Source organism: Gossypium raimondii, chromosome 13 (genome assembly GCF_025698545.1).
Source record: "Gossypium raimondii isolate GPD5lz chromosome 13, ASM2569854v1, whole genome shotgun sequence".
Classification (NCBI taxonomy): domain Eukaryota; kingdom Viridiplantae; phylum Streptophyta; class Magnoliopsida; order Malvales; family Malvaceae; genus Gossypium; species Gossypium raimondii.
The window spans coordinates 34,942,128-34,964,049 of NC_068577.1; the positions used below are offsets into that span (position 1 = coordinate 34,942,128).

A 21,922-nucleotide genomic window follows, 5' to 3' on the forward strand; every position below is an offset into this window, starting at 1 on the left:
CAGAGATCATATTATGGGAGAAGCTGTGGTTCAAATTCGAGAGGTAGTTGATCACCTGCAGACTTTGGCAGTGCAAGCCGATACGCTGAGCGTAAAGTATGAGCTGGACTCAAATCGGGGACAAGAGTTAGCCTCGTTACTTAGGAAGATTAAAGTTCTGAGTATTAGGGCAAAACCTTATTTGTAGTCCATCTTATGTAAAGAAATTTTCTTTCTAGTAAAGTTTTCTAAATGAAATTGAATTAGAATCGACGCCTTTTTGCATTCATTTCATGCATCGCATCATATGCATTTAAGACCATTGAAAGAGCCTAATTGAGTAAAATTATTTCAGTTAATTTGGAAAACCAACACCCTTACGGTACCTAAGCAAAGACTAGAGAAATGGACCAAATGTTAGAGAAATTAGAGTGAATGCAAATACAGATGCAGGAGCAATTGACCAAATTTCAACAGGAAATGAGAGATCAGATGCTAGAATTACAGAGAACTATGATGAGCCGGTTAACCCGGTTGCTAGGAAAGTTAAAAAAAGAGAAAGACTCGGTGGTCCACTTTGGGGTTGATAATGAGGATCTTACCTATTCCTTAGGTTGTACTCCGATAAGTGGCCAGGTCCAGCCAGATGAGCATCCACAAGGGGCACTCTTTACTTTCAGATCCCAACAATATCAGATTGGTACATCGTCACCAGTGAGTTGCCTGACAGGCCCAGGATCCAATCTGAGGAATAATTTAGCTAATCCTGTTGCTCTTGATAATCTAGCAGAAATAAAACAGGCGAAGGTAGAGTACCCAGATACTATAAAGGCCCCAGGGAAGAAGGGGAATAAGGGGGATAATGCAGGCAGATATAACAAGGGCCACTTAAAACCAATCACTATGGGATGGCCAAAGACAGAAACCACTAGTCATCAGAGCCCTTTATGGTGAGAATCTTACACGAAGACAAATACAGAAAGGTCTCAGTTCACGCCTATACCGATGTCATATAGCGAGTTATATCAAAGGCTATTTAATGCACATGTGGTGTCCCCCTTCTACCTTTAACTAATGTTGCCCCAATTTCCTAAATGGTATAACGCAAATGCTCAATGTGAATACCATGTAGGAATCGCGGGGCACTCGATAGAAAATTGCACCGCATTCAAAAAGATAGTTGAAAGACTCATTAATATAGGCATTGTCAAATTCGATGAAGCCTCCAGTGCAGAAAATCCGCTACCCAATCACATTGATAATGGGGGAATGCGATGTATGAAGAGGTGTTGGGAAGCTTTCACATCAATGTTGTATACGAAGACACAATTGAAAAGGGACGTTGTTAGATATCCACCCTTATAAACTTGGGAGTATTCTAAATAATCGGATTGTAGAAGAAATCTTTGTAGTATCTAGATTTTACTTAGAGTAATGTTCAGAACACACTTGTTGCTTTTAGCCTAGAGGCAATAAGAATTCCTTTGTGAATTAGGCTCATGTTTGAACGTCATTATTTTAATAAAATACATCTTAGCATTTTGAGCAAATATTCTTTCATTCTTTTCATATGAATAATTATTCTTTCATTCTTTTGGAGATTTTATTCCAAATCATCCTTTCATTTTATTCATAATTATATTGTACAAATATTTATTCGTAAATTCATACATTCTTTGTATATTCTTTGGTACCTACTATGGGTCCCCAGATATCAATGACATGAGTGACGCTGCTACAGACTCAGAAGTTTCTTTTGAGCAAGACATGTGTTTAGAGGTGTCTTATGACTTTGAAAATGACATAGATTGTAGCCTATCTCTGGACTTGTTGAGGGTGGTAGAGCAGGAAGGAAAATTTTACCTCATGAGGAGACATGGGAAATTGTGACTTTGAAAGAGGGAAAAGTAGTAAAATCAGAACATGCATAGTCGAAGAAACGAAGCAAGACCTTGTTGAGTTACCTCAAGAGTTCAAAGATGTCATTGTATGATCATACCAGGATATGTCCGTGTTAAGCATTGACATTGAAATCTGCACAACAGCACGATGTCAGAAATTTACAGTATGTTCAAGATTAACATCATGAACTATGCAGTGTAAATTCTTTGCCGGGGCAATGCATTTCTCTTTGACTTATCGTAGCTTTGCCCATTGAAGTCGAGTTGCCATCTCTCCGCATTTTTGTTGGATTTCATCCTAATTGAAGAGGAAGATCCAAAGATTTTCGTCATAGTTAAATTTTGCCCCAGAAGGCTCTTTAAGAGAAACCTGATACCAAAGCATAAAAAATAAAAAAAATAAAAAAATCAAAATCGAAAAAATGAAAATGATGAAAAAGAAAACATAAAAATAAAAAGAAAAAAAAGGAGAGGCCAAGGCGAAAACCCGCAAAGGGCGCTTTGTGACCAAAGGTGGATTTGAGTTGAAAACCCAAAAAGGGAGACTCAAATTTTGAGCAAAGTGGGGCACGGATGTCATTGGGCCAATACCACCGAAGGCTTCTAATGGGCATCGCCTTATTTTTAAGGTTATCAATTTCTTCACTAAATGGGTAGAGGCTGCTTCATAAGCCGATATAGAATTCTAGAGAAGAGTCATATTGGACAATGTCATGACACATGACCTGGTGTGTTGTGACATCGCTTCTGTACGAGAAATAATTACGAGCTAGGGACGTTTTGGTCCACACAGTCAAACATTAAGCACGAGGATGAAAGCTGACCTAGGGTTAAGGAGAGCAACTGACTTAGGGTTAAGGATGACAACCACCCTAAAGTCTATAAATAGGCTCATTTAGCACATGTTATAAACACCATTCATATTGTATAATTTTCTCTTTAGATTTAGTCTTTAGTTTTTCCCTTTACTTAGGTTTTAGATTTTATTTTCGTTCGTGTTATTTACTTTTATGAAGAAATCAAATTCTGGAATTACTATCAAACTCTGGGAGGATTCTGTGCTTAATTTCAATACAAATCAGGCTTATTCTAAAATCTATTCTTGAATTGTTCTTTATGTTTATTCTTTCCATCAAGTTTATATTGTTTACTAGATCCATGAAGAACTAATCCTTTTGTGGGCGATTAGCGAGTGGAGGTATGAATAATTAAATGTTTTTTAGGGATTTCTTAACGGATTAGTTGTTTAGGAAAAAAAGAATCTAAACCCTAGGCCTGACAATGCTAGGAAGTCATCAAGGTGAGAATTAACCCAAATTTGGTATTTTTTTTATTCGTGAACACTTTAACCCTGAACCAGTCTGGATTGTGAGGTTGAAAGATAAGTAGTTCTTGCCAAATTAATATTTCAGTGGATGTATCGGAAGATTCGCTGGGGTATTGACTAGTTGATTGAATAAGAAAACTCGAGACGACAGTTAATTATGACTACCAAAGCGAGCTAATAACCTATGCCCAGATTTGATACATATTCAATTATTTGATTTCTTGTTTTTCATTTATTTACTTTCTTATTATTTTTAGTATAGTTTATCAAAAACCTTTCTTTTAACTCTTCGTACTATAATTCAATTAAAGTATTAACTAGATCTATTTATGTTTAGGATAGAATTAATTTAGTTCTTTCCTCCCTTGGGTATGATTCTCGGAGTACTTACCTATTCCATTGTAACTATATTACAACCTGACACGTATACTTGCGGATACAACTTTTCACATCTTTTGTGCAAGATTTCTACTCTGGAGTTGGTACGTCTAGAGGCGGTCAGTGAGCCTACCAAATAATTGATGACATGGGTATGAACTCATATATGTGCTCGAACAAAAGGTTCACTTACAATCCAAAACCAACACCGAAGAAAGCAAACTAAAAGGTGAATGCTTATAAGAGATAATTTTAGAAAAGTTGAACTGTTTGGAAGCAGCCTCTAAACCAACCATAACGGAGCAGGCCTAAAATCGTGGAGAAAATTTGAAGCACCAATCGGATGAGGTGAATTACATAGGGAATAAAGGTGGAAATCCCTATTCAAACACATATAACCCTAGTTTAAAGGATCAACCAAATCTAAGGTGGGGAAGTAATCAAGGTAGTGGAAACACATTGCAAAATCATTTAAATCTTCCTTACCAACCTCCGCACGTGTAAAGACCTTAAGACATATCCATGGAGAATGACCATGCTGCATGTTGTCAATGACTAGATCGGATAGAGGGAGAGATCCAATCAATGAATATGAACATTCGACAATTACAATATGAGTGTACATTAACCCATAACACATTGACTGATTTTAAGGAAAGCATCCAAAACCAAATGAGTCAGATGATGGAGATACTGAGCAACATGCAATGCAATTTGGTACCATAATCCCCAATAACATAGAGAGTAATCCTTGTAAGGATGGAAAAGAGCACGTGAACGAAATTGCTTTACGGTTAGGTAAAACCTTCGACAACATTAGTGCTTCCATTCAAGTAGACAAGGATTCACTATAATCTATTGACGAATCTTTGGACAAAAATTAGCCCGAAGAGCCAAGTAAAGAAGTTGTCGGACTGGTAGTTGAGTTGGTAATCTCAAACTCTATGACCACAAAAATACCATTCCCATCGAGGATCAAAGACAAACGAAGGAGGGACGAAGCTGACTTTGTAAGCTTTCTTAACCTATTCAAGTCCCTAAATGTTAATTTACCCTTTTTGGAATTAATTGATAAAATACCAAAATATGCCAAGTACTTAAAGGAAATCATGTCAAGGCATAAGAAGTTGAAAAATGGTGAACAAATTAATATATGTCTCTTGTAGTGCTATCATTGGTAAGAAAATACCCCAAAATTGAAAGATTCAAGTAGTTTTACAATCTCATAGAGATAAAGGATGGGCATTTTAGTAAGGCCCTTTTTTATTAAGGGGCCAACATTAACGTAATGCCCTCATCGATCTATAGAAAACTCAGATTAGGAGAGTTGAAAAATACATCAATTGCATTGCAATTAGCTGGCAGGTCTTTAGTATGCCCAAAAGGTGTACTTAAGGACATTTTAGTTGAAGTCAAGAACTTCATCGTCCTTTTCGACTTTCTAGTATTAGATTTCAAAGAAGATCAAGAGATCCTCATATTGTTGGGTAGGTTGTTTTTGGCCATGTATAGATCAAAAATTGATCTCGAGAAAAATGATTTAACCATGAAAATTGATGATAAGTTAGAAGTGCTTAAAGGTAGTCATGATTCCCAAGATGAGGGGTTAGAGAAACAATTAAAGAATAAATGTTTTACATTTTTTGGTAAAAACCCTAATAGCCTTGATCAAAGGTATTTTTCGAGTGTGATGTGCACAGAAAAACATGGTCTAAATGAATGAGACATGTGGAAAGGTCTGAGATTGATCAATATCTAATAGAAGGATTGCGATGATAGAAAGAGAGAGAAAAAGACGATAACAGATAGTAACGGGTTACAGGACGAATCAGGTAGCCATACTTGATTTTTAAGCATTGAATTTTATTATGCATGTAAATATTTTAATTTTGTGCATTTGGATTTCAAGGATTGTAATTTGGTCTTTTTAAATTTTTATTAGGGTAGGAATTAGGTGACCTTAGAAGTGTCTTAAAGTGATTAGGCACAACCTACAAAGTCTGAAACATTCGAAAGCATTGATTTTACATCAACTGGTTCATGTCGCGACACAGGCACCCTTGTGTTGCAACACAAAACTTTGAACCTAAATTATTTAAAAATCTAGTACGTGTCGCGACACAGATACCCCTTTATTTCTACACGCAACTTTGAAGTATTAAAATTTGAAAATAACAGGCCGTGTCGTGACACAGGTACCCCTGTGTTGTGACACGCAACTTTGAAGTATTAAAATTTGAAAATACCAGGCCGTGTTGCGACATAGGTCCCCTTGTGTTGCGACACATTACTTCGAACCAAAATTTATGAAAATTTTAGGCCTATTTAATGACACGCCTAGACCCTTGATGTGACATAGTACTTCGAACCTAAATTTTAGAAAATAAGGGTGGCGTGTCACGACACACATACCCCTATGTTGGGACATGACACCGGTTTTCTACAATTTCCAACTTATTTTTGCGCATGGCCCGTCGGATTTTCTATATAAATTGTACGATTTCAGACCTAAAACATCACTTTCAAAACACCTAATAGAGCACCCAAGAATAGTAGGAACCGCCACACCTCTCCTTCATAGCTGTTGCTTCAATTTCAAGCTTTCCAACCACCATTTTTGTCAGTAACTTTTTCTTCCCTCGTTTGTTAGTTATGTTTTTGGTATTCTTTTCTTCTTTTTGACAGGCATATCTCATCGGGAACGAGTGAAGTATGGCCAAATTGGGGTTTAATGTTCTAATCTCCTTCTCTATTACGTGTCTTGTTTTGTTATTATCTTCGTTTAATTAAACACTGTCACATCGCACCCCGTAAAGTACGCCGTACACAAGAAGCGTTGATGAATTTTGTCACTACCCATTTCAACAGCCTTGAGGTTGAACGTATTTGCAAATGAAGGGGAGCACGTTCATTCCAGAATGGAGGTTTGACCACTTGTTAACTGATTGTGATGTAATTTGAGAGTTGGTAGATTTCCACCATTGGCGTAGTTTCTAAACGACCTCGACTGAACTGACAGTTGACGCTATTGTTTATGAATTTTACGCTTCGTTAAAAGATCAGGAAATTTGCAAACTCTCGAATGATAAGTTTGTTTATATAATAGTTCGGGGTAAACAAGTAGTCGTTACGCAATAAGAAATCCGCTCCTATTATGATGCTCCATATTATACTTATGATTTTCTAGAGTCTGTTGATTTAACTTTGTATCGGGGTATCGATATGGATGCAATTTTGAGATATCTGAAACAGGGATGAGGTAAGTGGACTCACCAAGCTGATACTGATATTTCTATTAAATTTTATCAGGCCATTATGTGTTTGATGACCAAGATATGGATGCAATTTACTTGCACCTGCATCTCTCCTACTCAAAATGTATCTTATGTCATCGCCTGTCAAGCGATTTTGCTTGATTCAATTTTGCAAAAAAAAAAAGGTCTGCATGGGACATTGGATCTATTAAGTGATGCTACAATGCATCAGTGGCCATAAACGGAGAATGTACTTCCCCCATCTTGTGATAGTATTGTGCAAACATGTGAAGATTCACATGTCATCTACCGAGCAATTCATCATGCCATGGAGGAGTGTGCTCAAAAACATGTATGGTCAATTCGTTGACCTTCAGCAGAAATAAGTGAAAGAATGGAACCAACGTTAGAAGGCAAAGATGGATGTTCTACTGCCATCTAAGAGGAAGAGCAAAATCGTTTCTTGGTTGATCGACTTGATAGATATTTGGATATGGAACGAGCCATTAGATGGATGCAAGAGATGTCTCCAGTGGGCATCAATTACACATAGAGACATGGGATTCGAGTACCTAACCCTCTGCGAAGCAAGTATGTACTCGTTCCATATTCAGATAAGACTGAGGGAGCAGGCGAATAAGAGGATGATGGCAACGCCAATGAGGAGGGAGATGAGGATGAGGATGAGCCTGTGGTTATGAGGTGGCATTTCAGCCAGGACACCCTTCAATGATAGGTGATAGTACTAGAAAGAACATATGTTTTCTCCCTACTTATTGGTTAATTTCCCCCATTTAGTTATCTTTAGCACATATTTTAGCATTTTCAATTCTAAATTGCATTTTATAACTCAGTGGATCTTAGCCTATTTATTCTTCATTTTGTCATGTTTTGTTACCAATTTCGCTGCATGAGTATTTTTAGATTGCGCCCAAAATTGTCGTCGCACCTAACAGCTGTCCGAATAAAAATAAAAATATGTGCTTTGTCCAGTCTGGTATAACCAACTTGTACGTACAGAGGCAGCATGATTCTGATGAAAAGACACCTAGACTATTTGGGAAGAATATAAATATTCGCGTGAAAAGAAAAAAAAAGAAGCTTTTTGGGAAAGTATCTTCGTCAACCTATCTTTTGAAGCTTTTCTGCTATGGCGGCTTAAGCTTCCTACGGGTGAACTGACGTGAAGGAGACATAGATTAGCTCCTAACGAGGAGCCCTGAGTGCGACACAAGAGGGAGTTGAGAGATCAAGTCGAGATTTTCTAGGAATAGTACTCTCCACTATTTTTGTTATATTTCTTTTTTGAATGATGGTGATTAGTTTCTATTTCATGTTTGTACAGAAGTACACATGATTTCAGGGTTAAATGTTATTTTATTTAATCTTGCTTCTACTGTTTGATCTTTGGGTTTGAATGTTTTTAGAATAGAAGTGTTATTGCGGTCACTGACACTGGAAAGTGCAACGATAGTTCAAGCTAACAAGCATAACAACGGAAGTTGCTTGAGGATTAGAGAAATTTAATCCACTTGTTCTTAATAATGTTCCATTGCCATCATCGAAAGATGTGGTTTATGTACATGATTAAGCCTTAGATTAAATATAGAAGTTAAGCTTGGTAAGATATTCAATGTGATTTAATGCATCGACAATCACCTATCCTTTTATACCTTGTGAGTATTTAGTATTCTATTGAATATTCACATTGGGGAGACCAGTTTAGCATTATCATATTTTATCTTATTGTTTTCAAGTTATTACTTCGAGAACTACTCTCACAATTGATCCCGTTTCTATCTTTTTATTGCACTGACATTGATAGACAAAAGACAACCATCCTCATGGGATCGATATCCGACAGACTCATATCTATATATTATACTTGCATCAACAGTGTATGCTTGCACATTATTGCTGTGATGTTAAACAGCCGATCAATAGCAGTCACATTCTGCTGTACAAGCTAACAAAGCCCAACCCAATCTTCAGGTAGGAAGGCTACCAAGACAATTGATGGACGGGGCAAGTGAAAGGCAGTGATGGATGCGGAGCTGGTGCACGGCTTCGATTAAACTTGAAAAATTTTTAATTTTTAATTTTTATTTCTTTTTGGGACTTGTAGTTTTTATTGTTGGATGATTTGTACTTTTTTTTACTGTTAGTTAGATTTTTATTAATGCATATTTTTTTCTGTTAGTTAATTTTTACGTAGGAACCCCATAATTTTATGACATAATTTTTGAGGCTGAACCGAGGAGGGCGAGACGACCAGACATCAAATGTGGCACTATCATGTCAAATTGGGTAATTTTGTTCCTTTATTTAGTTTTGAGTACATTAGGCACAATGTGTTAAATAAAGTGTCGGGGTGACATAGAATTTTAAGATTTTTTTTTAGTTTTAGTTGTTATTTCTAGTTATTTTTAGTAATTTTTAGAGTAAATTTTTTATATTATTTTTCAGTGCTCGAGCTTGTAGAAATACAAGTGATTGGTTAGGAACATGTAAATAGGATTGCGTGAATAATTTGTAAATTTAGTTCGATAAGAATTAACTCTAGGTTGTTTAATTTTAGATTAATTAGCTCAATTTTTTACACTATGAATAAGTGAAAGTGTGTTAACTATACCATGTGATAAATGAATGCACAAAAAACATGCATGTGAATTGAATTCTAGGTTGTAAAAATTGATAAATTTTGTTAATTAAATCCATTTATTGAAATACCTAGGGATGACCTAAGGCATTGTTTGGTAGACACATTAGAGCTAAAGAGCCGACCTGATGCATGAATTCCCTAGTATTCTATTTTGAGCTGAAATCCATTTTCTTGAGGAACCATGAATGAAACCATGAGTCGAGTATATAATCTCTTGATCCTTTTTTCTTAGTCCTTGCATGAACTTAGACGTCATACCATTGGTATTGAGGGTTAGGTAGATACATATGAAGGTTTCAAAATAAAGAAAAATTTAGAGTGAATCGAAGGAACAATATGGTATAGTGAGTATAAGATTCTAGCAAACTTGTGTTGGAGTTGAAAAAGCAATTGAAAGAAAAGTTTGTGAAGGCTAAAAGAAAAGCGAGAAAATCTCGAATGAAGAAAAGAAAAATGAGTAAAAAGAAAAGAAGAAAAGAAAGAAAGAAAAATAGATATACTCATGTTTGCAAAAAAGACTCAATAAGATGATTTACTCATGAATACTATACTGTACATTAGGGAATGGGGAGAAAAGGAAGGTGAGAGAAGTGGATATAAGGCGGTGAGCTTAGTTGGGACATTGGAGGAGTATTGAGAACAATATAATGTTCCAAACTATTTTCGTGCTGAAACTATTTTGTTGTGTCTATTCTTAAAAATTGAACCAATCTAAGCCGCAGAACGTTACAAGCTGAAAAGTCCTATGTGACCTAAGTATACACTGCATGAATGAAAATTAAATTGACTTTTTAAAATTTTTACCACTTAGGTTGCTATTAACAAAAATGTAAAGTTGTGGTTTTTTTTGATGAAATACTATACTTAACATTCTTTAATATGTTTGCCTTCTAATTTTTTGAACTAATTTGTTTGACATTAAAATTCGGGAATCAATTACATATCATGCTAGAATTACATGATTGTTCATAACAATTTTGTTTACATCAGTTCGATCCAGTCCCATGTACAAAGCATTCTTGAGTACTTTTGCTTTATCTTTGCATTTTTCTTTCGTTTTCTTTCGTTTTTATTTTTATTTTTTGTTTGCTTGAGGACAAGCAATGACTTAAGGGTGGGGATATTTGATCTACAACAAATTGTAATGACAAATTAAGTACTTTTCGACACTTAACGAGCTTATTTTCTAATCATTTTAATATATTTTATTGCATTCTTGCATTTCTTAGTTTAGATTCAAAATATTGCAAAATAAACATTTTTACACATTATTTCGAGTTAATTGATCTAATGGTTCAATGCCGGACTTAAGGTGGTTTTAATGATTCAATTGAGTGAGCATGATATTCATTTTGAGTCCCAAAAGCATCAGGAATGATAGCCAAATCGTAACACAAGCTTTTGAAGTTGCAACACAACTAAGCCAGTTCAAAATATTACACTCGAAGTTGTGTGTCGTGACACGCATAAGGCTATGACGCGACACAAGTGTGACGATAGGAAAAAATTAAGTGAGAGTGTTTTCGTCCGCACAACTCATATTTTATGTGATTATGGCTTGTAATTGACCTAATTAGGGCTTCTAAACTCTATCTATAAATAATTAAGTTGAGGCAAAGCTTAGAGAGCTTTTACCAAGTTGTTTTAGGGTTATAGATAGTAGTTTTAGGATTTTTATTTAGTTTTAGTTTATTTTCTTATTCTTTGACTTGGATTCGACTTCAATCCAAGTCTTTGTTATTAAGTATTTCAGTATTTTTCTTTCACTTATTGTTTGCGACTGACAATATCTTAATCCCTGTCAAAGGATTTTGCGATTTCGAGCGCATCAAGTTCATCAAACAGACAATTTCTATCTCTTTCTCTTTTACGTTAATTTGTGTTACTGCATGATTAATTTAATTTCGAAAAAGATGATTGTGAAGGCGATGAGTGGTTAGATCCTTAAGGAGATTGATGAGTGGATGTGAGAATGATTAATGAAAGAATTTGGGTTTTCCAATAGAGTTAGTTGGTATAAATTCATGTGCGTTTAAACCCTAGGATTGACGACCTTAGAAAGTAATTTAGGATAAACAAGATTGAAAGATAAATTTACGGAGTAAATTGTGAATTTATCTCATTCAGGAATAAGGTCGAGAGATAAGCGTGTATTGGTCGATTAGTTAAGTAGTAGAGGCCGAGAAGTAATACTGGTTAATTAATAACTAATTCCCTAATAAAACCTAAATTATGAAGTTAATTGCAACCACTAAACTGAGTTAATTTTCGGCCTTTTAATTTAGAAAATTTCATTGTTAACTTTGTTTTTAGTAGTTAGTTTTACAATCTTAATCCTTAATTTTAATTATCATAATATGATTTTTAGTGATTATTGTTTAGACATGTTAGTGTAGATAATATATTTAGATTTAATTCAACCTCTCGTGGGTATGATTCTCAGAATACTTCTCTGTGTTCCATTGTAATACTAAACTATATTACAGTTTGACCTACTCGCTTGCATATACCACACTGATTTTATATCTTTTTATTTGCACGATTTTTACTCTAAACGTTCGCACGTTTGGAGGCGATCACAACATTAAACACATTTCAAACCATTGATTTACTTATGTACATATAACATTCAAGTAACCAATTCCACATACATATCAACTTCTACTAAAAAGTTCACATTTACATAATGATATACCAAAAGTGACTCAACTAGTTACATGCCATATAACTAACTAGAGAAAATACAAAAAAAATTATTGAGTCCAGGATCTTTGACTGGATGCTAAAGTCGATGCTCAAAATCTCCAATTGGACCTAACCTGCGCACAAAAAACAAACCGTACGCTAAGCCACAAAGCTTAGTGGTATTTCTATATTTCGAATATAACATATGAAATAGTCAATAGCATACAATTTATATTTTTATACAATCAATCAATAAAAGTGCACCATATAACCAATCTCATTCAACACATCTATATATGCAAATATAATCATTATGTCAATACTTGAGATGAATTAACTAAACATTTCATGAACTAGTAATATATATGAATATTTCATACCATCTTTACAATGCTAGTTAAAGTTTTATATTAACTTAACTTGTAACATATAATCCTACTTCATTCCATTACCAAGTCAAACAATTCATTAATTATCTTATCGAATCGACTCTTCAGCTCATTAACTGGCTCGCTTGATTTTTTAAATACTTTTGACATTCAGTGTTTTATATGAGTTCTTGTATTCCAACTTTGTAAAATTTGATAAATTTCAATCGTCATTCAGCCAATTCATATGGTATATTCCCTATTAACATGACTCAAACACGAACGGATACACGGACCTATACAACACCCCAATTTGGCACCCATTGTCTCATCAAAATGTTCGAAATAAGTAAAATGCACCTAGCACTCATAGGTTTAATCGAAGTAATAATTGTGCCCTGCACTCGTCATGACGTCTGAAGGAAGAATGTGGCTAGCGCTCATTCAAATATAGTTGTAGTAACCCGTACTCAATCTATCCTATGGCATGCCAACTATATTAGACTCTACCTAAACAATTAATAGGGTAACCAATTATTCAATTCATCATATAACATGATTTACATTTCATCATATCCAATTCACAGTCCAATTCATCAATTTACCAAATAACATAATATATTCCAGCCTAATGCAAATTCAAATTCAAATTTTCATTAAATTGCAATATTTCCATTCTATTCAATTTAATCCTCCATTTTGATAATCAATTTGAAACATAACAGTTCAAATTCCAAATTGAAAACAATATAAATATGTAACAATTATAGTGATTCAAATTATAGAAATACAAACAGAAAATATGAATTACTAGTTGTTAGCTCTCGTCTTTTCTTTCCCTCTCGAAGTCCCTGCGTCGTCTTTAGCTACGACTAGTAATTTTACAATACAAAATATCAAGTTCTATATCAAATCACATTCAATTACAAAGTCACACATATTTTACAATTTATTCAATTTAGTCCCTAAAATTGGGACTAGCATAACTTTCAATTTAAACCCCCGGATTAAAATTTTATTTCACCAAAACTCATTTGGGACCTGCTATTTTCTATCCCTACAAATAATTCATGAAAATTTTTCATTTTATTTAATTCGATTCCTAATGTACGAAACTAACAATTAAAATTTTCAATTTAGTCCTTTTCATATACTAAACTTAATTTCTAACAATTTCACATCTAATTCTTCAAGAAATCAACAATTGCAACTTTTAAAACTTTATCAGTTTTACAAATTGGTACGTGGGCTAGCTAAATCAAGCTCTCATGACCTCAAATGTCATAAGGAAAGTTTGAAGCTTAACTAATTGTTGGCTGTTGAGGACGACACAACTGAATGAAAATGGTGAACATCCACTAACTTTTCCTATTTATAGTTTAATTAACTTTTAATTAGTTTAATTTAATTAATTTTTAATCTTAATAATTCTTTATTAATTAAACTAATGAAACTTAACATCATCATCCACTTTCTCCATTTAAAAATGGTCTAATAACCACTTTGTCCCCTTCAATTAATTGCTATTTAAGTCCTCAAGTTATTTTTTTAATTAAAAACTATAGAGATTGGACTTTTACTATTTAGTCCCTTAGTCACAATTAATCACTAATTTGACTAAATTACTCACCCATTAAAATAATACAATAGCTCTGTTTATGGTAATGGGGTCCCAAAACCATATTTTTCAACACCATTGGAAATTGAGTCATTACATAAAGAAAGCAAAATTTTGGCAAATTTATGCTTAAACTTCTAGGCCATTTTTTGGTGCATTTTAGACTTTTTTTTTGGCTTGAGTCATGAAAGAAATTTAGTTAGAGCTTATAATTTCCTTTGAATCAGTACATTATGGGCCCAAAAAAAAGTTATGTAGCTCAAGTTATGACCAAAATACTGAAGTGATGTTGTGTTGAAACTTTAATCCACAAAAATTTGGCAAACTTTAAGATTTTTTTTCTCCAATTATTCCCTAAATCCATAATAAATAAATATAAGTCTAAATAATATAATTAGAACCTAAATAACGTAATTAAAGAGGAGAAAAATCACAAATAAATTGAAATTTATGCACTTATAAATAGTTGCTAAAGGACTAAATATGATAGAGTAAAGGCAAGAGCAATGGAGCACTAAAGAAGGATGGTGACTTTAGTGAAATAGCTCAACATGAAACAATATCATTTTGTAGCACTTTGTTTTTTTCCTTCATGCACTAGAAGATCATAGTTTGTTCATAGTGCTGATAGGGTAATGATAAATTTAAGCATATGTTGATTGTTTAGGAACAAAGGTTTGAGTAAGGCATACAATAACCCGGTTTCTAGTGGTGTCAAAAAATACTATTTCGGGACCTTGTTTTTGTAAACCAAGTTCATGAATTAAAATTTGGATAAGCAATTTATTAAAAAATGTGGTTACTTAAGGCCTAGGGACTAAATTGTAAAAGTTTAATTGTTATAGATTTTTAATTAGGAAAAATGCTTGGGGACTTAAATAACAATCATACAAGAGACTAACATGGAAAATAAACATATTTTAAATGGATGATAGTGGGATGTGATGCTAAATGTCATTAGCTTAAATTAATTAAAGATTAACATGATTAAGTTAATTAAATAAGCTTAATTAAAAATAATCATAATATATGTATGAAATGTTAGTGGAAACAGATAGAAATCATTATCTTATTCAACCATCAAGCCATCCTCCATGGAAGAAAAAGCTTAAGAACATATTTGAACATTCGGCCCTTAATTACAAGCCTCTAGCCATTTTTCTTTGATTTTTGTAGATTTTTTTATCATGGAAGCTTGATTAAGCTAACACATGGATTATGGATCTATCCTCTATGCCAATTTTGTGTGTTGGTAGGACAAACCATGTATCCGTCTGAGTTTGAGTTAGGTTAATAGGGGTTGTAAATGGTAAATTTGATAAGTGATGCTGAAATGAACTAATAATGAGATGGGACCAATCTCATATGTGGTTATGGATTATGAATTTAAGACAATATGTGATCTATTATGCATAATGGTTGAAAATGAGCCTAGAGGCAGTAGCATAAACGAAGGAGTTGATAAACTTTAGAAAGAGTTTAAATGATATGTCAAAACGATTTATTGATGAGAAATGAATAGGAGATTGAATATAACAATGTCATGGTTACGCAAAATTAAGTTATGAATTAGTATTGATAACTAGTATGTTTTGAGATTGGTATTATATATGTAATTGAATTGTTTATACTATGGACCTGATAGTGGATTTGGTTTAATCTTGGTATGTACATCCTTTATGTGGAAAATAGTTGTGAAATTGTGATGCAATTAGGAATATGTATTGATAGATGTTGGATGTATATGCATTATGTTACATTGCCATTGTTACCATATGTTATACTATCTTAAATCATAAATGTACCACTAAGCCCTATTGCTCAACGTACGATTTGTTTGTTCCATGCATAGGTATAGGTATTCTCGGAGGCCCAAGAAAGTGAATCAACATCCAAACAGTAGCAATTGACTCAACTTGAGCTTTTATAGTCTTTTTCATTATATTAATGGAATGTACCTAGGGATGTTGATCAAGTTTTAGAAATGGTCAAAAATGGCTTGTATATAAGTGTGGTTATGTTGGTTGATTTTTAATTAGGCATGGAAATGATGTTAATGGCTTGATAATTATGTTTTAAGCATGTTTCAAGGGTGTGGAATGGTGTTAAACTATGCTTTATTTGATAATATGTTTTGATATAACAAATTAAAGTATTTTTGAATAAAATTTAAAGTTGAACAAAATTGACAAAATGATTTCTCAAATGAAGTCTAAGAGATTAAAAATTTCAATTGCTACTTTGAACTATTACAAAAGTTTGAACAAACTTTAAAATCAAGTTAAAATTATTTTAATCAAGTAAAAGTTCTTTTAACTAGTCAAACTAATTTTCAAACAAGTCACTATAGCTCTATGCCAAAAAGTATCGATACTTTTTGGCTATGTATCGATAATTTTCAAAATATCAATACCCCTCTTAAAAATAGTACCGAATTGACATCTTAGTTTTCACAAATTCAGCTAAGTATCGATCCGGTATCGATACCTTTCATATGGTATCGATAAAATTTGTCCGGTATCGATATTTAGGGCCAGTTCTTCATTGCTTTTGAGAAGTGCTTTTGAAAAGTGCTGCGGAAAAGTGCTTTTGAGAAGTGCTTTTGAAAAATTTGAGCGTTTGGTATTGCTGTCAAAAAGTGCTTTTGAAGAATAAAATGTCCATTTTAGACATGATATTATAAAGTAACAAATATGTATTTAAATAATGTTCAAATTAATTAATATTATGATATTTTAGCAAAAATATAAAAATATTTTATTATAACTTATTGTTAATATTTTAATATATAATATTAATTTTAAATATTTCTAAGTAATTAATATTAATTATTTATTAAATTTAATTAGAGTATATAAACTATATTTAAATATTTAAATATAATAATTAAATATTTGTAATTAAGTATTGACACAATTGTATTATTTTAAAATTTATTTTTATTTTAATTAATACTTTTAATACATTTGTATTATTTTATTTTAAAATGTATTTGAATATATTACTCATATTAAATATTAACATAACATAGAAAACATAAACCTAACAAATTAAAACATTACATATATTTGGATTAAAGTTTTAAAAGGGATAATATTTATATACCAAACATAAATACTTAAAATTCTACAATAAAAAACAAAATACTAGAAGTAATAAATAACTTAAGAATTATATTTCACATCCAAATATAATATTCATATATTGACAAAATTTACATATGTATTTGATGTTCTAAACAAAAAAATGGTTTCTCAATAACTACATCTATCTATGTTTTACAACTTAAACTCTAATACGAACTCCAACCATTTGGTTTGGGGAGTACTGGAATTTGGTAATGAACAAGGGAATAAGTACAATGATCCATGTATAACGAACTTTTTGTTAAGTCCTACTAGGAGACACCAATCCTAAACTCGAGAGTTCCTCAGGGGGCACAACAACAATGTACTGAAATGCAATCTGCACTATAGGTAGTTCAGAAGAATGTCTGTAAAGGAAAAAGGAGATTAAAATATTTAAATAATATAACAGTAATGCTCCACAAATTGCTATCAACAAAAAAAGGTAGCACAACCACAAAACACTTAAAGGGAGCATGTTTCAAGCATTTAGGTGGGACCATCTGATGCAGGCAAGAAACTAATACAATGAGAAAATATATATATATAATCATAATAACATTGTATAATCTGAGCATAATGAATATATTTTATTGAATCAAGAGAACTCAAAGAAAGTAGAACACTAAGCTATAAGATTCTATGCCAGATGAAGTCCCTGCATTCTAGAGCAAAATAGTCCAGAATGTATGTCCATTAGATTCAACAATAAAAAATACTAGTAATATTGACTGTGGCAGCCAAAGAATGAAATTGTAACGAGTAATTAATATCTGTAAAATCCAACATTATTAGCGAAATCAAAATCATAAGCATATGTTGCAAAAAAATCACAACAAATGATGTGCTGAACATTTTCATATTGTGGATCTGGGAAAAAGTGACCATACTGCAAAAGGTGGGATTGAAAGAAGTGAGAAATCAAAAATTATTAGATGATATTTCCCAGTAAGAAAATTTGAAAGTAGAAAGAGGAAAACTTACAGAATGGCCAGGCTTGAATTCAGTCGATGTCCTCAATCTTAGTATGCAATTAAAAGCATATGGTCGACTTAGCAATCGGTACCTGCAAAGTAAGATCAATAACAGAACTCAAATGGAATATCCATATAATTAACTCAAGTAGATATGAAGTATCCATATAAACATATACTTTGTCATCTTTAAAAAAGAATAAATTAGAGGAACTTATAGCACTAACATGTCCTAAGGAAGTGTTGAATCATCTGTATTTGCATATAAGACATTTATGTCCTATACCATTAACCATGTTCTCACTCAAATGTGAGCCTAAAAAAGAGATAAATATCCATAGCATTTATGTCCTATGGTTTAGAAGTTCTCCAGTTTTCTCAAGATTATGAATCAGCCTTCATTTTAAAGCATGAACAGTGTCCCCCAAGACCATTTCAGAATGGCAGCTTCTTGCTCGGACATGACAACACAAGCTCAGCAACAGAAAGTTATCAGGAGGGAACCAGGATTCGTTATATCATTATTTAATGAAACAATCATCCTTTACCATTACAACTAGAGAATCATATGCCAAAATATACAAAACTACACCAAGAATAAAATAGGTGAAAAATATTACCTGTTTTGCAGCAGATGAGTAACTTCTCAAGACAGACACTGCAGGCAGAATCTTCTTAAATGATTGCCCTAACACCTAAATAAACAAAAAAGATTGTTTTTTTTAAAAAACCAATCAGATTAACTGAAACGTCAACAAAGGTATATGAAAGAGCAGGAGAGTTTCCAGAACTCACCCTTTGCCTTGCTATTGCTAACATCTTTCCTCCTCCACTTTGCTTTTCTCTGAACAACAATACAACAAGCTATTTGTTAATTGTTCCTTGCAATGCTAATCCCAGTTTCATATAAATCAGAGATGCATTAAATAAATGCTAGTGCAATTAAAGCATTGATTAGTGTAAGATGCTTATTTCACTCACTAACTATGAGGATTATCTATTCAAACAAGTAAATCTGAGAACTATTCACTAAAATATGATTCAGAAAAATAAACGAAATTATATTTATATAAATCGAGAAATCTAAATCAGAAAATATATATTCATATAAGATGCTAGAAAGTGGGAACCAAACGGTAATGGATGGAAAATCAAATCGGATCAAGAAGATAAGAAAAACGTACCTACTTTTGAAGTAATGTAAAAAAAAAGAAAAAGAGAGTGTGGAATTAGGGTTTTCTGAAAGGAAATTAATCGGCAGGGAGATGACCAATACTGAAATTGGAGAGACGCAAGTGGGGGCGGTGAGCTAACGCATCTGCTGTGCTAAAAATTAAAACAGAAATAGAAATAAATAAAAATAAGGATTGTTTTCTATAAACATAATTAAAAAGAGTGACAGCAGCGACCAAAGTGATATCAAGGGTCAGGAATCAACTGGGAAAACAACCAACAATCAACTAGAAAATCCTCCAAAGAGAAGCACCGATGGTGGAGAAGAGGAGAAAACATAGAGAAGAAATAATGATAAAAATTAATCCCAAAATAAAGACAAACAAAAATATACAGAAGAAGAGAAGAAAAAGATAAACTTACCGGTGGTGGAGAAGAGGAACAAAGAAATACTTCTTCAGTGAAGAAGAGGAACAAAGAAATGGCAGGAACAAAGAACCAGCAATGAAAAACGTTGTTGTGTGTTGCGTGGCTAAAAAAATAAAAGACCAGCCAAAAGTACTTTTGGCTGAAAAGGTAAAAAAATCTGCTTTTTCATCTGCCCAAAAGTATTTCAAATATGTTAAAAATTTGCAAGAGATAAAAGTGTGTTCTTTATTACTTTTGACAGAAAAGTGCTTTTGCATGTAAAAGCCCATCTCACATGGAATAAAGAACACAGCCTTAAGCTCCATTGATCATTGAATTTTACATTTAATGCAAAAAATATTGATACCATTTTATCTGGTATTGATAGTCGCTATTGCAAGTGAATTAAATGTACTGGTTTTCACATCCCCAATGACTCTATTCATATCTCCAACAACCACAATGGTTGGAATTTAATTAGGGGGTATAAATACCAGGTTCTAAATATCCTACAAGAATTAAGAGAGAATATTCAAGCTTAAAAGATCAATATAAACAACCTTTGTGTCAAATATTTAAATACATTTCTTTCATACACTTGTGAGCTTTATTTTCATTCTATTTGCTCAAGTGTTTTTCATTATAATTGAGCTTAATTTACAAATACATTGATCTTTTTGCTTCTTTGTATCTCTTTGAGAGTGATTGTGTCTTAAGGTTTAGGATAGAAATCTTAAAGAAGTTTGTAGGGTTAAACCTTGTACTCAAAGATTATCAAATTAGTGAATGTTGGAAAATCCTTAGTAGTGGAAAGCTAAGGTAGTGAAGTAGGCAATTGGGGCCGAACCACTTTAAATTCTTGTGTCAAATTTTTCTATCCTTTCTCTTCAGCTATCACAAATTTTTAAATATCAATTCACCCCCTCTTGGCATTTTTGGGTTGATTATTGAAGCTGACAATTGATATTAGATCTAGTCTCTTTTATACGGTTTAACAACCAAAGAGAAGATCATTGAAGAAGGTCAACAATCATCAACTTCAATCCTACAATGACGTCAACTTTTAACTCAATTTTTCTTGGTGAGTCTCAATCTAACTCCAAGCCTCCTTACTCCAATAGTGCTAACTATTCATATTGGAAGACAATGATGATTTCCAAGCAAATGATCTTGTGGTATGAGACATTATCATGGATGGCCCTTCAATACCACTCAAGTAAGAAAGAGAGCTCTTAGATCCAAAGAGTAAGAACGAATGGAATAAAGAATATAAAAGGAGTATTCAACACAACGCCAAAGCTATGCACACTCTCTTTTGTGCACTTGGTCTAGATGAGTATAGTAGAGTATCGTCATGTTCGAATGCCAAGGAGATATGAGATAAACTTGAGGTAACTCATGAGGGAACTAGCCAAGTGAAGAAATCAAAGGTGGGAACCCTCACTCTCAATTATGAGACCTTCAAGATAAAGCCTAAAGAGGACATCAAAACAATGTCTAATGGGAAGATCTATCTCAATGAAGAAGTTGTGAGTAAGATGTTTTGGAGCTTGCCAAAATCATGGGAAGCCAAGGTGACCGCTATTGAAGAAGCAAAGAATTTAAAAATGTTGACCTTGGATGAGCTCATTAGTTCTTTGCTTACAGATGAGATAATGCTTAATGAAGGGGTTGAAGAAGCCAAAATTGAGAAGAAGTAGGTTGGCGTTGCTCTCAAATCCACCAAAAATGAAGAAAGTGAATCAAATGAAGAGGTGGATAAAGATAAAGAGATGGTCATGTTTGATAGGAGATTCAAGAAGTTTATGAGGTCCAATAGAGGCAAAAAATACCAAAAGAAAGAGGGACTCAAGCTTGAATCTACCAAGGAGAAGGGCCCTATCATATCTTATAAGTGCAAGAAACTAGGACACATCAAGTTTAATTGTCCTCAATGGAAGAAAAAGAGGTCAAGCAAACAAAAGCTCAAGGCTCATGTTGCTACTTGGAGTGATGAAGATTCATTCGAAAATAAAGATCAAGAAGTAGTTAACCTTTTCCTTATGGCCATTGATGATCCTAAGGTAACTT

General features: G+C 33.1%; 1 protein-coding gene across 1 annotated transcript; it reads right to left on the reverse strand.

Moving 5' to 3' along the window:
- Nucleotides 1-17,325: 17,325 nt before the first annotated feature.
- On the reverse strand, nt 17,326-20,178 carry LOC105784068 (uncharacterized). The gene is made up of 4 exons (XM_052627076.1): nt 19,868-20,178; nt 19,067-19,115; nt 18,892-18,966; nt 17,326-18,363 (listed from the first exon to the last, which is right to left on the reverse strand). Exons 1-4 carry the CDS (start codon nt 20,176-20,178, stop codon nt 18,331-18,333), a joined length of 468 nt encoding a protein of 155 aa, XP_052483036.1. The 3' UTR covers nt 17,326-18,330.
- Nucleotides 20,179-21,922: the final 1,744 nt, after the last annotated feature.

Excerpts from the sequence above, each read along its gene's own strand:
- LOC105784068 (XM_052627076.1), bottom strand. The coding sequence starts at position 20,178 with ATGGAGCTTAAGGCTGTGTTCTTTATTCCATGTGAGATGGGCTTTTAC. Across the intron at positions 19,116-19,867 it reads GTTCCTCTTCTCCACCACCG|AGAAAAGCAAAGTGGAGGAG; the intron begins GTAAGTTTATCT and ends ATTGTTGTTCAG. Across the intron at positions 18,364-18,891 it reads ACTCATCTGCTGCAAAACAG|GTACCGATTGCTAAGTCGAC; the intron begins GTAATATTTTTC and ends CTTACTTTGCAG.